Below are 15,191 nucleotides of genomic sequence, written 5' to 3'. Positions count from 1 at the left end.
GGCTAATGTTTTTATTTTATTTTTTTGTAGAGATGGGGTTTCACTGTGTTGCCCAGGCTAACACTGCACTTCTCATTTTATGTAGCAAGCCCTTAGGTAGCACTTCTTGTGTTCTGAGCCACATGACTGTAACTAATTTACTCCTTACACCATTCCTTGGAGACACATGCCCTTATTAGTCTCATTTTACAGATGAGGAGACTGGGCTCGAGGTGATGAGCAGAGCCAGGGTCTGCACCCAGGCAACCTGGCTGGAGTTACCCCCGCTTTGCCACTCCACCATGTGGTTTATAGACTTTGCTCTGAGCCTCTCTGCTCATCCATGGACTTCCAGAAATGTTGCCTGATTGACCTGGCAGGGCTGCATTAGGCCGTGAACTCCCCAGGCATCTGCTGGGTCCTATTCATTCCCATCTTTGGTCCCAGGAGATGATGGACCTGCCTCAGAGGTGGTACCAGGAAGGCAGCAGCTTGGTGTCATGGGTAAGAGCCTGGGCAGGTTCACTTTGTAGTGTGTGATCTTGAGAATGTGCCTCCAGCTCTGTGAGGCCATATGTGTTTACACAGGAGGCCATGGCATTAAGGCTGGTCACAGAGTGCTCAACAAATAACCAAGATTAATATTATTCATCATAATAGTAGAGGAGACATTCATGGAGTGAATACATTGAGTACAGGGGTCGGCAGACTTTTGTAAAGGACTAGATGGTAAATATTTTGGTGTTTGTAGGTCATATGGTCTGTATGGCAACTACTTAACTATAGACAATATGAATGAGCATAGCTGTGTTTCAAAAAAATTTTGTTTATAGGGACATGGATACCTGGATTTCATGTAATTTTCGTGTGTCACAAAATATTACTTTCTTTTTTTTTTGAGCCAGAGTCTCACTCTGTTGCTGAGGCTGGAGTTGGAGTACAGTGGTGCAATCTTGGCTCACTGCAACCTCTGCCTCCCAGATTCAAGTGATTCTCTGCCTCAGCCTCCTAAGTAGCTGGGACTACAGGTGCGCACCACTGTACCCAGCTGATTTTTGTATTTTTTTGTAGAGACAGCATTTCACCATGTTGGCCAGGCTGGTCTTGATCTCCTGGCCTCAAGTGATCCACCTGCCTCAGCCTCCCATAGTGCTGGGATTACATGCGTGAGCCACCATGCCTGGCCCTTACTTTTGTTTTTTTTTTTTCTAACCATTCAAATATATGAAAACCATTCTTAGTTCATGGGTGGTACAAAAGCTGGCAGCAGGCTGGGTTTAGCCTACCACTGTCATCTGCTGACCCATGCCCTGGAATGTAACCTCTGCAAGGGATTTTTGTTTCTTTTCTTCCTTTTTTCCTATTTTTGTTTAAGATAGAATTGGGGTCTTGCTGTGTTGCCCAGACTGGTCTGAAACTCCTGGCCTCAAGTGATCCTCCTGCCTCAGCCTCCCAAAGTGTTGGGATTATAGGCGTGAGCCACTGTGCCTGATGATACAAGGGATTTTTGGATGTTCAGTTTGCCTCTATGTCTTCAGTGCCCAGAAAAGTGCCTAGCACATAGTAGGCACTCCATAAAGTTGTACTAAATGAATTAACCAATACATAGAGGTAGGTCTTAAACTGACTCTTTAAGACCAGGATCGTGGCAGGAGGGAGAGAGCCTTCCAGGTGGGGGAACAGCCTAAGCAAAGGCCTAGAGTCGGGGCAAGTCCGGTGAGTGTGTCCCCCTTTGGCCCCATGAGGCCACCAATGCCTGGTGGAGACAATTGGGAAACAGCCAGGCAGTTAGGGGCCTGGGGGGAGAGATGGGGAAAGGAGGCCAGGGTGGGGCGGGAGCTTCTAGAAGTGGCTCTATTGGGTGATAGCCCTGCTCCTATCCCAGAAACACCAGCCTTATTTTTAACCCTGCTGACGAAAGTTAATCCGAATGAAATCAAGAAGAGTCTCCCTGTTCCTCCCCCAGCCCCAGTGACTGCTCCCTTCCCCCAAGCAGGGTCAGAGCCATCCTCCAGACCCTCACCCAGAGGCACGGATCCAGAGATGGTGAGTGGTCAGGAAATGCTTCCTGCATTTCCCCAGCAGGGCCTTGATTCAGGGAGGGACCTTGGTGCTGAAAGGAAAACATGCAGGGCTCCTATAGGGGGCGGAGAAGGCTGGGAACAACTTCAAGATGGAGCTAGCTTTACTCTCTGCAGAACATGTGCTTCTCAAACTTTAGTCAGGATCTGGAGTATAAAACACAGATTCCTCGGCTCGTTCCCTTCAAATTCCGATGAGTCCGTCTGGGCAGAGCCTGCGAATTTGTATTTCTGAGCTTCCGGGTGAAGAGGATATTGTGTGGGGGTCACGGACTGCATTACGAGAGGCCCTGGCCTAGAAGCAATAGCCTCCCCGCCACAGTGATTCTGCCTGCCCTTCACCCCGTGAGCTGCTGGTATACCCCATCCAGACTGCCTCGGGCAAGGGTCTGGAGAGCCTTGAAGGCCATACTCAGTAGCTAGGGTTTTATTGTGAGCACAGTAGGAAGACTTGCAAAGATTTGAAGCAAGGGATGAGGCCACGGGTGTGTGGTTAAGCAGGCTCGCTGAGCCGCTGTGTGCAGGAGCAGCTGTAGGAGTGAGCTGGCAGGCAGGGGAGACACACGGGAGGGGGTGCAGGAGGAGTGGCAGAGGGTTCAAGAGTTAAAAAGGGAGCCGGAGAGACCGGCGTTGGTGACTGATGGGCTGTGGATATGGAAGGAGGTGGGAAGGGAGGGTGCTGAAGAACACCGGGATTCCTGGCCTGAAGGCTGGGATCAGAGACTGGGAGCATGGGACGGGGCAGAAGCGCTGATAGGATGCAGCGGGCCAGGCGGTTGGAGATGGACAGAATGTGCTTCCTTCCAGCACAGCAGCCCTCATTGCCCTGGGCTGTGTGGCCGCCCCTGTTCTGGCTGTACACAGTTGGTCCTCCAGGATCTTCCAGGGCTGTGGGGAGAGGCTGCCTTTCCTGCCTGAGGAGTCCTCGGCACAGCTTCCAAAGGCATCAGAAAGCGGGCATCCTTCCGCTCACATGACCACAAAAAGGGGCATTTTCTCAGTTTGAAGCCTTATCCAGCCCTTTGCCTCCTCCTCCCTCCTGGGGTTTCAGGTTCCCAGAGAAGTGCCTCTAAAAAGTTTAGAACTTTGTCTCACACATACTCACATGTAGGCAAAAATAAGCCTGGGGATATGCATGTAGCACACTCAGTTTTGATGTACAAATGTCATTCTCCTCCTCTTTCACCACTGCCACCAACACCCCGTCATCATTGTCGTCATCATCATCCTCAAGGCTAAACACTTTCACATGTTCTCTGTCACTTAGTTTTCACAGCAAGTTCAAGAGGGGAGAATTACTATCTCCACTTTACAGATGAAGAAACTGAGGTACAGAGAGGTAAAGCTATGCATGCACCCAAGGTCCTAGAGTCCCAGTGGGGTGAGGTGAGTGAGTAAGTGAGGGATCCAAGTGCAGGGTCCAATCCAGGCTTTATTTAAAATTTTCTTCATAGGTTGTTCATCAAGGATTTATTTTTGCATTAATTTTGACTTTTAAAATATTGCATTAAAATGTGATTCCTCTTGATCACTGAGTTTTTTGGCAACCCCGTAAATTTTGCCCCTGAAGTGAGTGCCTTGGTCAGCTCATTCTGTCCCTGGCCTTGGCAGAGCCCAAATTGGAATCCACGGCTTCTAATTCCAAAACTATGTGCTCTTAACTCTTCCCTAGGCTGCCTCCTTGCCCCTACATATGTGCACGCCTGCATGTGTGCCTTCAGCCATGTATTCATTCATTCAGTTAACATTACTGTGGCAATATGGCATAGTGGAGAGGCAGGGGCTTGGAAATCAGATAGCTCCAGGTTTCGAATCTTACTCTGCTGCTTGCTATTGAGTGGAAATTGAACTTGTGGTTAGGATGCAGACTCTAGATCCCAGAATGCTTTGGTTTGAATCCTTACTCTGGTACTTACTAGCTGTGTAAGTTTGGGTGGATTCTTTTTTTCTTTTTGAGATACGGTCTTGCTCAGTTGCCCAGGCTGGAGTGCAATGGTGCAATAATAGCTCACTGCAGCCTTGATCCCCTAGGTTCAAGCAATCCCCCACACCTCAGCCTCCTGAGTAGCTGGGACTACAGGCGTGCGCCACCACACCTGGCTATTTTTTTTTTTTTTTAATTTTTAGTAGAGACAGGGTCTTGCTATGTTGCTTAGGCTGGTCTTGAACTCCTGAGCTCAAGTGATCTTCCTGCCTCAGCCTCCCAAAGTGCTGGGATTACAGGCACGAGCCACTGTGCTGGCCTGGGTTCTTTAGAACCCTCCTGTGCCTTGGCTGGAGGCCATGTCTCCTCTGTAGAGAGGGATGATGGGAATAACGTCTACCCTGTAGAGTTATTGAGGGGTTAAATACGTTAATTTCTGTAAAGCCCTTGGCATGTATTAAGTGCTTTGTAAATATTAACTCTATTTTGTTTCCTTGAGCAAGACACCTTTCTGAACCTGTTTCCCCACCTGTGAAGTAGGCACAGGTAAACACTACCTCACTACTCACAGTTTTGAAGTTTGGAAGGGATAAAAGGCCTGGTACATAGTTGAAGCTGAAGGGAATTTATCCTCCTTACTGTGCACCCAGTTCTCTGCTGGAGACTGAGATAAAGACACACACACACAACTCCCCAAGGAATTAACTCATCTGTAGAGAGTGGACACTCTGACTTGGCTTTGAAACTCATCGAAGGCACCAAGCTCTTCCTCAGTCTCAGAGTCCTTGCACGTGCCCTTCTGTCTACCGGGTTCATTGACCCACCCACCTCTTATGGGCTAATGTATGTGTTTCTTCAAGTCTCAACTCAAATGTCAACTTCCTCAAGGAATCCTTTCCTGACCAGCCCACCTCCACCACCCATCAACATTAAGTCTTTCTGTCCTGCGTTTTCATTGTATTCTCTATTCCTCCTTCGCTGCATATTTCACAATTATAATTAGGTACTTTTTATTTCATTGCATTTTATTAAATAGTTTTTGTGTCTGTTTACTAGCCAGCTCCCTCATCTGACAGTGGCCTTTCTGGTCCAGAGTCTGTCCTCAGTTCCTGGCCATGCTTAGCTCCTGGCAGAGGCTCTGGCACATGCTCAGCTGCTGGTCTAGAGCAAGCTTGTCTAACCTGGACTGCATGCAGCCCAGGACGGCTTTCAGTGCCGCCTAACACGAATTCGTAAACTCTCTTAAAATGGTATGGGATTTTTTGTGTGTGATTTGTTTTTTTTTGAGCTTATCAGCTATCGTTAGTGTATTTTCTGTGTGGTCCATGGCAATTCTTCTTCTTCCAATGTGGCCCACGGAAGCCAAAAGATTGGACACCACTGCCCTAGAGTTACGTTGCCTGGGTTCAAAATCCCAGCTCCTGCACTTCAGGACTCTGTGACCTTGGGCAAATTGCTTAACCTGTTTGCGCTTCAATTTTCTCTACTGTAAAATAGGGATAGTAATAACAGCACCAGCTTCCTAAGCCATTAGAATGAGCATATGAGGTAGTCTTCATAACTCCTTTAGAACCATGCCCGGCCAGTTCAGAAACTGGGCTGTTATTACTTTAGTGGGTTCTTCTGTGAGTTAAGCTAGGCTGATAGCTGAAACAGACATCCCCCAAATCTCAGGTACTTAACACAATGAATGTTTAAGATTTGCTCCTGTCACATGCAACTGTGGGGCTGTGGGAAGGGGCTTTGCTCCACGCAATCATTTTATGGGCTCAGATTTCTTTTTTTTTTTTTTGAGATGGAGTCTTGCTCTGTCGCCCAGGCTGGAGTGCGGTGGCGCGATCTCGGCTCACTGCAAGCTCCGCCTCCTGGGTTTACGCCATTCTCCTGCCTCAGCCTCCCGAGTAGCTGGGACTACAGGCGCCCGCCACCACGCCTGGCTAGTTTTTTGTATTTTTCAGTAGAGACGGGGTTTCACCGTGTTAGCCAGGATGGTCTTGATCTCCTGACCTCATGATCCGCCCGTCTCGGCCTCCCAAAGTGCTGGGATTACAGGCTTGAGCCACCGCGCCCGGCCGGGCTCAGATTTCTTAACTTGCAGTCCATGGGAGGGTCTGTGGATAGATTTCAGGTATCCATGAACTTGGATGGTGAGGGTTAGATTCCCCAGAAGTGGAGCCTGAAGTGGGGATTCTTGTGTAAGTGATTTATTGAGGGAGGCTTTCAGGAGAGAGGAGAATGACACACAGGATGGCGTAGGGAAGGAGCTGAGCAAAGATGTGGTCTCAGCTGGAGACCTGCTTCAGCCAGTCCACGGGGAGCTCTGGAGCGTGGGTTGTACTTGCTGCAGCTGAAGTTCCTTCCTCTTGAGGCAAGAGGAGGCTGACCAGTACCAGTCATTGGTATGGGCTGCCGGGGTTTAGGGGTAGGCAGGGCAGCATTTTAACTTCTGGAACAAGGTGGCTTCTATGGGCTACAATTCTCTGGGGTAGTCAGGAGCCATTGGCAGCCAACACTCACATCAGCCGGGGGTGGGCACATTTGCCCAGTGAAGGGATCTGCATAGGGCACCAGAAGTACCCACTACAATGGGAAAAGCTACATCTATATTTTTATTAACTCCAGCTGAAATGTAGCCTTCTCTTCAATTGTGGAAATAGGCAATAAACCATAATAGTAGTAGTAGCAGCTGTGACTTTGTCACCAACAGAAATCTCACGTATTTTCATGTCATATTACATGTTGTAATTAGATATCCTTGAAATATCCTTTATGCTAATCTATACTTTAAAATTACAGTAGTTAACAGACCTGATATTTTGTTTAATGTGCTTATAAAGATATAGATTATTATTTTACAAATGTGTTGTTTTAAATATTTTGGAAACAGTATGTCAAGTAACTGCATCCTTTTGTAATCCTATGTATTTTATGCATTTTAAAACATTATTCTGAGAAGGATTCCATAGGCTTCACCACACTGCCAAAGGGAACGGTGACACAGAGGTTAAGTCCCCTATTCTGGGGACTCAGCCTGCTCCACATTCAACCAGCAATGCTGGGGAAAAAAGAGAAGTCACAGAGGTTTTTATGGGCCAAGCCTGGAAATAGCATACATGATGTCTTCCCATAATGCACTGGCCAGAACTCAGTCACTTGACCACACCTAACCGCAAGGGAGACTGGGAAAGGTAGTCTATCTGTGTGCTCAGAAAGAAGAAGAAATGATCTGGAGAATGCATAGCAGTCTGGGCCATGAGGCTCAATAAATATTCATTGACTGCCTGAGTGAAAGAACACTCTGTTTAGCATGTCTCTTTGTGGGTTGGGGAGAAGGGGCAGAAGGCTGGTTCTCTGGAAGGATCCTGAGTCTTCTGCCACTTTGTCTCCATAGGACAAGCCACGCCAAGGCCAAAGCTGAGGCAGCGGAACAGGCCGCCCTGGCTGCCAACCAGGAGTCCAACATTGCTCGCACTTTGGCCAGGGAGCTGGCTCCGGACTTCTACCAGCCAGGTAGGGCCAGCCAGGGAATGATGGGCAGGGTAGGGCTATCCCTAGGGTGGGTGCTTTTCTTTGCTTACTGGAATCTGAGATGCCCAAGTGGTTTCCTGGATGCCCGTGACTCTCGGAAACTGGGGCATGGTGCAAATGTGGGATGGGATGATGCAGGGGTAGGTGGGGAGACACATCTCTGCCTTCATGCTGAGCTCGTGGGGAGGGCAGCAGAGGCACTCCAAGTGGTCTTTTCTCTGATCTGAGCAGGGAAGACAGTTGGAGCTGGTGAAGCTTAGAGGGGAGAAGTCACTGGTGGATGAGAAGGAAAAATGGCTTCTTGCACTTGCCCGACAGTTTCAGTCGAGCATTGAGCATTGTCCATGTGTCAGGCACTCTGCTGGGCTCTGGGGTTATATAAGTGGGGTCCAAAATCTAGGGGAGCAGAGAGTCACAAAAACAACAGAGCTAGGGGTACAATAAGCAGACTCTGCATTCGTTCAAACCCTGATTCCGCTGCTTCCCAGCTGTGAGACTTTGAGTGAGGTGTTTAACCTCTGTAAACCTCAGTAAACCTCAGTTTCCTGATCTGTAAAATGGGAGTAAGAACTGTACCTGCTTTTTTTGTGGATGGATTACATGCATGTAAGGTACATTCCCAGTCCTCAGTAAGCACTCAGTGACTGTGGCTGTTGTCTCATGATTACGGTTCCATTTCGCACAGCAGGATGAGCACTGTGTGGTTAGAATGGGAGCAGAGGGAGCTCACAGGAAGCAGGCAAGAGGAAGTGTCAGAGAAGGCTGCCCTCAGGAGAGGCCATTTGAGCTGAATCTTGCAGGCTGAACGAGAGTCTGTCAAGTCAGTGGGTCTCAAATTTGGCACAGATTTCTGGGCCCACCCTCAGAGTTTCTGACTCAGTAGGTCTCAGGTGGAGCCCATGAATGAATGTGCATTTCTAAGGATCAGGCGATGCGGCTGCTGCTAGTCTGAGACCGCACTCTGAGAGCTGCTGCACCAGATAGTGCTGGGTGGGATGAGTGGAGGAGGCGCAGAGGCACAGAAACTCGGACAGAGCGGCATGCCAGGAAGCCAGATCACAAAGTAGGCGGTGGGTCCTGAGAATCAAGGCTGCAGAGTAAGGAGGACCTCCTGGCCTTGGTAGAGATCTGGCACATGGATAGAGTGGTGGGAGCCCCTAAGGGACAGAGGTGGGCATTCTCTGCAATGAATGTTTTGTTTTTTGTTTGTTTGTTTGTTTGAGATGGAGTCTCACTCTGTCGCTAGGATGGAGTGCAGTGGTGCGATCTTGGCTTACTCGCTATAACTGCCGACTCCCTGGTTCAAGCAATTCTCCTGCCTCAGCCTCCTGAGTAGCTGGGACTACAGGCACAGGCCACCACGCCCAGCTAATTTTTATATTTTCAGAGAGACAGGGTTTTCACCATGTTGGCCAGGATGGTCTCGATCTCCTGACCTTGTGATCCGTCCTCAGCCTCCCAAAGTGCTGGGATTACAGGCGTGAGCCACCATGCCCAGCCATGTTTTAATGTTAATTAAACATTTTTAAATTTAAGTTAATGACATGATCAGATGTGCTTTTTTTTTTTTTTTTTTTTTTTGAGACGGAGTCTGGCTCTGTCGCCTAGGCTGGAGTGCAGTGGCCGGATCTCAGCTCACTGCAAGCTCCGCCTCCTGGGTTTACGCCATTCTCCTGCCTCAGCCTCCCGAGTAGCTGGGACTACAGGCGCCCGCCACCTCGCCCGGCTAGTTTTTGTATTTTTAGTAGAGACGGGGTTTAGCCAGGATGGTCTCGATCTCCTGACCTCGTGATCCGCCCGTCTCGGCCTCCCAAAGTGCTGGGATTACAGGCTTGAGCCACCGCGCCCGGCCCAGATGTGCGTTTTCTAAACGTGATCCTGGCTGCAGAAAGGAGGCCAAAGGAGGCCAGATGGAAAACCTAGGAGCGAAAACCTGTGCCTGGGAGGATCCCTCACTTCTGGTCACAGCGCTCCCCCTGCTGGTCTATGCCGGTGCCGGACCCTGAGCTCCGCCTTTGACATACATTTTCTCAATCCTTCCATTCGTATTTATAAAATAGGTATGATCAGGCCCATGTTTCAGATAAGGGAATGGAAAGAGACTCGTGCCATAGTAAAGGGCATCGCCTCTGGAGCCAGACTGCTGGGTACTAGTCCTGACTCTGCCCTTAGACAGCTGTGTGACTTTGGGCAAGTGGTGTAACCTCCCAGAGCCTCCCTTTGAGGTTCACAGTAGCATCAACTTCATAGGGTTACTACAAGGATTCGATGAGTTAATATTTGGAACGTGCTTAGAACAGTGCCTGGCACTTGGTCAGTGCTATGTAAGTGCCTACGGAGCCCATGAATGAGGCTCGAGAGGTGAAGTGGCTGGCCCAGGATCGCCCAACAGTGGTGCCGGGTTTGAACCCAGCCTCCCTGTGTGCCCCTGGCAGGTCCAGAATATCAGAAGCGCCGGCTGCTGCAGGAGATCCTGGAGAACTCGGAGAGCCTGCTGGAGCCCCCCGACCGGGGCGCCAGCGCAGCGGGCCTCCCAGAGCCGCCCCGCGAGAGTCCTCAGCTGCACGAGCGTGAGACCCCTCGGCCGGAGGGTGGCCCCCCGTCACCTGCCGGGACGCCCCCGCAGCCCAAGCGGCCCCGGCCCGGGGCATCCAAGGACGGCCTGCTGAGTCCGGGCGCCTGGAACGGCGAGCCCAGCGGCGAGGGCAGCCGGCCAGTCACTCCTTCCGAGGCCGCGGGCCGCCGCAGCCCCGGGCGTCCAGCCACCGAGCGTATGGCCATCGAGGCTCTGCAGGCGCCGCCTGCGCAGTCGCGGGAGCCGGAGGTGGCGCTTTACCAGGGCTACCACAGCTATGCTGTGCGCACCATGCCGCCCGAGCCTCCGCCCTTCGAGGACCAGCCCGAGCCCGAGGTCTCCGGGTCCGAGTCCGCGCCCTCGTCGCCGGCCACCGCCCCGCTGCAGGCCCCCACGCTCCGAGGCCCCGAGCCTGCACGCGAGACCCCCGCCAAGCTGGAGCCCAAGCCCATCAACCCCAAAGCCGAGCCCAGGGCCAAGGCCCGTAAGACTGAGGCCCGAGGGCTGACCAAGGCCGGGGCCAAGAAGAAGGCACGGAAGGAGGCAACGCTGGCGGCAGAGGCAGAGGTGGAGGTGGAAGAGGTGAGGCTGTCAGAGAAGGTGTGCCTAAGCTCGGGTTCCCTAGAGGTAGCAGGGCTTGAGGCAGGACTCATGCGCGGGGAATTTGGGGGTTGCTGGGGTGCGAGAGACCAAAGCAGGATAGAGCAGGGGAAAATGCAGCAGGACTGGGGATTAGGGGAATATAGCCTTGGCCTGGTCCACAGAGGACTTTGGAGCATAAATGTCCCCATGGAGTACTCCTGCCTTTGCACCTGGTATCCCATTGGCAGAGGCAGTTCTCATGAGCAGGGGGCAGCTGGGAGCCTGAGCAGCTGAAGAGTGGGTCTAATTTGCCCAGTCGGGAGTTTGGGCTGAGCACCAGCAGCATCTGCTATAAGGTGTAGCAGTGAGGGCTTCCTGGAGGTGGAAGAAAGGCCCAACAGGACTTGGGTTATAGACCTCCTGACTTATGGGAGGCGGGGAGCTAGGAACTGCAGCAAAAAAAGACTGAAGCTGGGCTCTGAGGGACAGAAGAATGTGTCCCAAGGGGAATTAGCAGTAAAGAAGGCAGGATACCTGGGTTCCAGGCCTGATTCACATACTATATGACTTGGAGCATGATCTTGTCCTTCCCTGGGCCCTGAGGGATTTGGTTATTTCTAGGAGGCCTTTCAGCTGTGATGGTCTGCCATCCAGGTGACAGGATACAACAGTGAACAAAGACGGCAGTGCTGTTAGGAAGGTCCATCCAGAAGTTCTTGCTCTGTCTAGCCTTGCTGTGACCTGGGTGGGGGGTGTCTCAGAGGCCATGGGGACTCAGGCAGCCTCTCTCTACTGCTCCCAGGTCCCCAACACCATCCTCATCTGCATGGTGATCCTGCTGAACATCGGCCTGGCCATCCTCTTCGTTCACCTCCTGACCTGACCCTCGCCTACCAGGTGCAGCCAGCTGGCTGGAGGAGGGGTTGGGGGTAGGAGCCCCTGGGGAGTTCTGAGCCAGGGTGGTGGGAGGAGGGACCTACCGGGTACTTGGATGGCAGTCCTGTGACTGATTGAGGCCCACCCACCTGCAGAAGCCAGGACCTAGAGTGTGATTTGATACCAACACACACACACACACACACACACACCACACACACACACACACACACACACTCTTACTTCATTAGCTCAGTGTTTGCAGAGCACCTGCTCTCTGTCAGGTGAGCACTGAGGGCTTCATTCACTCATTCATTTGGCCAACATGTCCTGCTCTGGTGGGAGCTGGGTATACCACAGGGACTCACTGCTGCTCTAAGAATGTGGTGAACACAATGAAAGTAACCCTGAACTTAGAGCTCATTACAGAAAAGTCTTGCAGTTCAAACATTAAACACAACAGGTCTAGACTGAGCTCACCTGGGATGGTGGGACACTCATCTCTGTGCTCCCTTTCTCTCTGCCCCACTTCAGTCTTTAATCCCTTGGTCCCCCAGCCTCCTCCCGTTCCTCTGCCCATGGGTTGCCTCTCAGTTTTCTCCCCATGATGGAGCTAGGGGCTGGGATAAGTTCCCATGAAGTGGAGTGGGCTGGGCTGGGCTGAAGGAGAGTGGCCCTCACTGCTCTCAAGATGAAGCATCTACAAGACAAAATCTTCCCCCTGCTGGAACCAGCCTTCACAGCCTCAATCCCATGCTTGGCGATCATCACGGGGTTTCTGCCTTTTCCCCAGGCCCTCCTTTTTGATCCTAGCTTAGTTTGGGCTAGAGGTTCTTCATCAGCTCCAGGAGAGTCTGTGCTGTCACCATGGAAACAGTCAATGACAAGACCAGCCTGGCAGGTGCTGCCGTGGGGGTGAGCGCTTGAGCTCTGCAGGCGCCATGTGTCACAGGGGCGCTGGGAATGTTTCCTGCAGGCACTGATGCCTTTCATGACCTGAAGGGTGAAAAGGAGTGAACCGGATGACAGTGGGGGATGAAGAGGGAAGAGATAAGTGCATCAGCAAAGGGAACAGCATGTGCAAATAAACAGAGGCAGGCAGCCAGGGCCAGGAGAGGCCTCGGGGACCTGTCTGTGACCTGCTGAATATCAGAACCAAGGGACAAGGCTGTCTGGGGGATGCAGAGGTGGGATCTTGCCCCAGAGAAGATGAACCCTGAGGCTTGAGCCCTGCACCTGGCTTGGTGTCCCAGCCACTGCCCTCCCTCCCTCACCTGACCCTTTTGCTATCTCTTTGCAGAGCCAGAACTTCCTGCTGAGGACATGAGGACCGTCTTTTTGCAGTGCCAGGCAGGGTGGCCAAAGAGGACTGGACTCTGGACCCGGAGCCCCGTGGTCCAGTTCACATTCACCCCACAAGAGTTTCAGGAGGCCTCCCATGGTGCCTGTGCTGGGTGGCGGTGGTGGCGCCGAGGAATGGAATGTCCTGGGCTCCTTCAGGAGCTCTCTGCCCAGGGGCAAGGAGAGCCCAGAGAGAAGCACCCTGATCTCTTGAGCTTCCTGATCTGCTCCTGTCCCCTGCCTTCCTCCACTCCCTTGCCTTTCCCTAGGTTGTCCCCTCCCTGGGCTTTTGTGTGTTTTGGGAAATGTCACCTAACCAGGACGTTAATATTCAATCCCATCCCCATTCCTCCCACCCTGCCCCACTTTGATTTAATCCTTTGGCTGTGGGCTGAGGCCTCCCAGGGAAGCTGGGTGGGGTGGGTGCTGAGACCCCCTCAGACCAGTGCAGAGGCCTGTCCTTGTGCAGTCTGCACCCCGCACCGTCTCCCTTGCCTGTAGATGTTCTGGGTGACAGTAGAGGAAATGGACAAGGTCAGTTTGAATATCCCAGAACACAGTGCTCTGTCTCCTCCCACCAGTCCAGTTAGCTTCCCTTCTTGACCAATAGACGAGGGGAGACCCCATGGAGCCTCTGGCTGGGAAGCTGCTGGCCAGGTGGCCAAGGGGCGGGGGTGGGAAGAGGGGTTAAGGTGCAGTGATGATGGCCTGCTTTGGAGTGTGTCTGAGACTGGGATTGCATTTGGGGTTTCCCGTGTGCTGGGGATGCTAGAGGGTCACCTGCAGGAGGCCTGGGACCGGTGAGAGAAATCTTCTGTGACGCCCTGTGAAATGGCTTGTCTCCTCCCCCATCAGGGCCCACTGAAAGCTCAGGGGAGCCCAGAAGCCCATGGAAGCCCAGGGAGATGTCCCTGGGGCAAACACTCAGGCAGGTGTTGAAGACACGCTGCTTGTCAAGAAGCATTTCCCGGCAGGAGAGGAGCAAGTCTGGGGCTCCAGCTGGGTACAGCCTGGGTGCAGTTATAAGCCCCTTTGGCTTACTTGGCAGAAGACGGCTACTTGGATGTACCTCACTTAAAGATGTTTTGTACCACACTAGGTCTCTGGGCCCTTGGGTTTCCTGGGGGTGAGGTGAGGGCCAAAGGCCGTGGTTTCCTGCCTCCAGGAGGATGGAGGGAAAGAACTTCCAGGCCCCTCCAAGCCTGGGGAAGGACGTGGCCTCCAAGCTGAGCCAGAGGGAACTGCTGCTGTCCTCCCTTCATTTCTGTGGACCTTGGGGGCTTTGGCTTTGTGGCAGGGCCTCCCCAGGCAGCTCTGGGACCTAGGAGTTTGCTTCTGATGGGGTCAGCTTCCCCATTTCCCCTCAGTGCTTGGGAGCCTTCTCCCTTAGCTTCACACTTGCTGTTTCAAGCCCTGCTGGGACCTTGTGACTTGGCTGGAATCTGGGACTGCATTTTTCATGGAGGAGAACCTGCAGATTCTTCCATCCTCAGCTGGCCATGGCCCGCAGCTCTGTATCTGCATCTGAGCTTCTCAAGACTCCTGGAGCATGAGGGGAATGGGGCAGGGGCACTGCTCAGTGCTGACGGGCTCCAGGCTCAGTCTCCAAGATTCTTGTCCTGGTTTTTGTTGGCTGGTGCTGGAGACAAGCCTGTGCCTGCCAAAGCTCCCAGGCCTAGTTTGGGGGCTGGTGTTTGGGGTTGGGGTTCAGGATGCTGCAGTCTGTGCAATAATAAATCTGCATCTGCTCACGGGCTCTGGCTGGGCTGCAACGTGCTTGTGGGTCCAGGATGAGGGGCTGGCTCAAGGAGGGTGGGTGGAAAGAGGCTGGGAGATGTGGGTCCTGCCTGTCTGTGTCCTCGTTCTCACGATACTTGAGGGGCAGCTGAAGGGCTTCAGTTTGAATGGGGGCTCAAAGGCCACAGAGCTGCTACAGTGGAGTTTCTGAAGCAAACTTCCAGAAACTTCTATGGGTAGCTGACAACAGAATCAAGAGCCCGCCCTTTGAGGTGGAGTCCCCCCAGGCTCCAATGCTAGCCCGGCCACTTTCTTCACTTCTCTGAGCCCCTGTTTTCTTATCTGTAAAATGGGGGATAATAACAGTGCCTACGTTCTGGCAGTGGGGATTACATTAGATGTTGAGGCTGTAGAAAGCAGTGGAGAAATGGAGACGAGTGTTGTTATCACACTACGGTGCTGTTAGCTCTGCTACAAGCCCTCTTGCATTTTGATAGAGGATCCCAGGGACCCCAGAGGGGTGGAGGTGACTCAGGTACTAGTTGTTTAGTCAGTATATCTCAATCAG

General features: G+C 52.3%; 1 protein-coding gene across 1 annotated transcript in view; it reads left to right on the top strand.

Moving 5' to 3' along the window:
- JPH2 (junctophilin 2) overlaps positions 1 to 14,642 on the top strand; it is a 77,967-nt gene extending 63,325 nt beyond the window's left edge. Inside the window, exons 3-6 of the mRNA XM_033186470.1 lie at positions 7,376 to 7,494; positions 9,948 to 10,669; positions 11,472 to 11,566; positions 12,846 to 14,642. Coding sequence (XP_033042361.1) covers positions 7,376 to 7,494; positions 9,948 to 10,669; positions 11,472 to 11,552 — 922 coding nt within the window. The 3' untranslated portion in view covers positions 11,553 to 11,566; positions 12,846 to 14,642. The remainder of the gene's footprint in view (positions 1 to 7,375; positions 7,495 to 9,947; positions 10,670 to 11,471; positions 11,567 to 12,845) is intronic.
- The last annotated feature ends 549 nt before the right edge of the window (positions 14,643 to 15,191 follow it).

The sequence above is a fragment of the Trachypithecus francoisi genome, unplaced genomic scaffold (genome assembly GCF_009764315.1).
Source record: "Trachypithecus francoisi isolate TF-2019V2 unplaced genomic scaffold, Tfra_2.0 Lachesis_group21, whole genome shotgun sequence".
Taxonomy (NCBI): Eukaryota; Metazoa; Chordata; class Mammalia; order Primates; family Cercopithecidae; genus Trachypithecus; species Trachypithecus francoisi.
The sequence above is the reverse complement of the archived record's forward strand: the minus strand, read 5'-3'. Positions and strand labels throughout refer to the sequence as shown.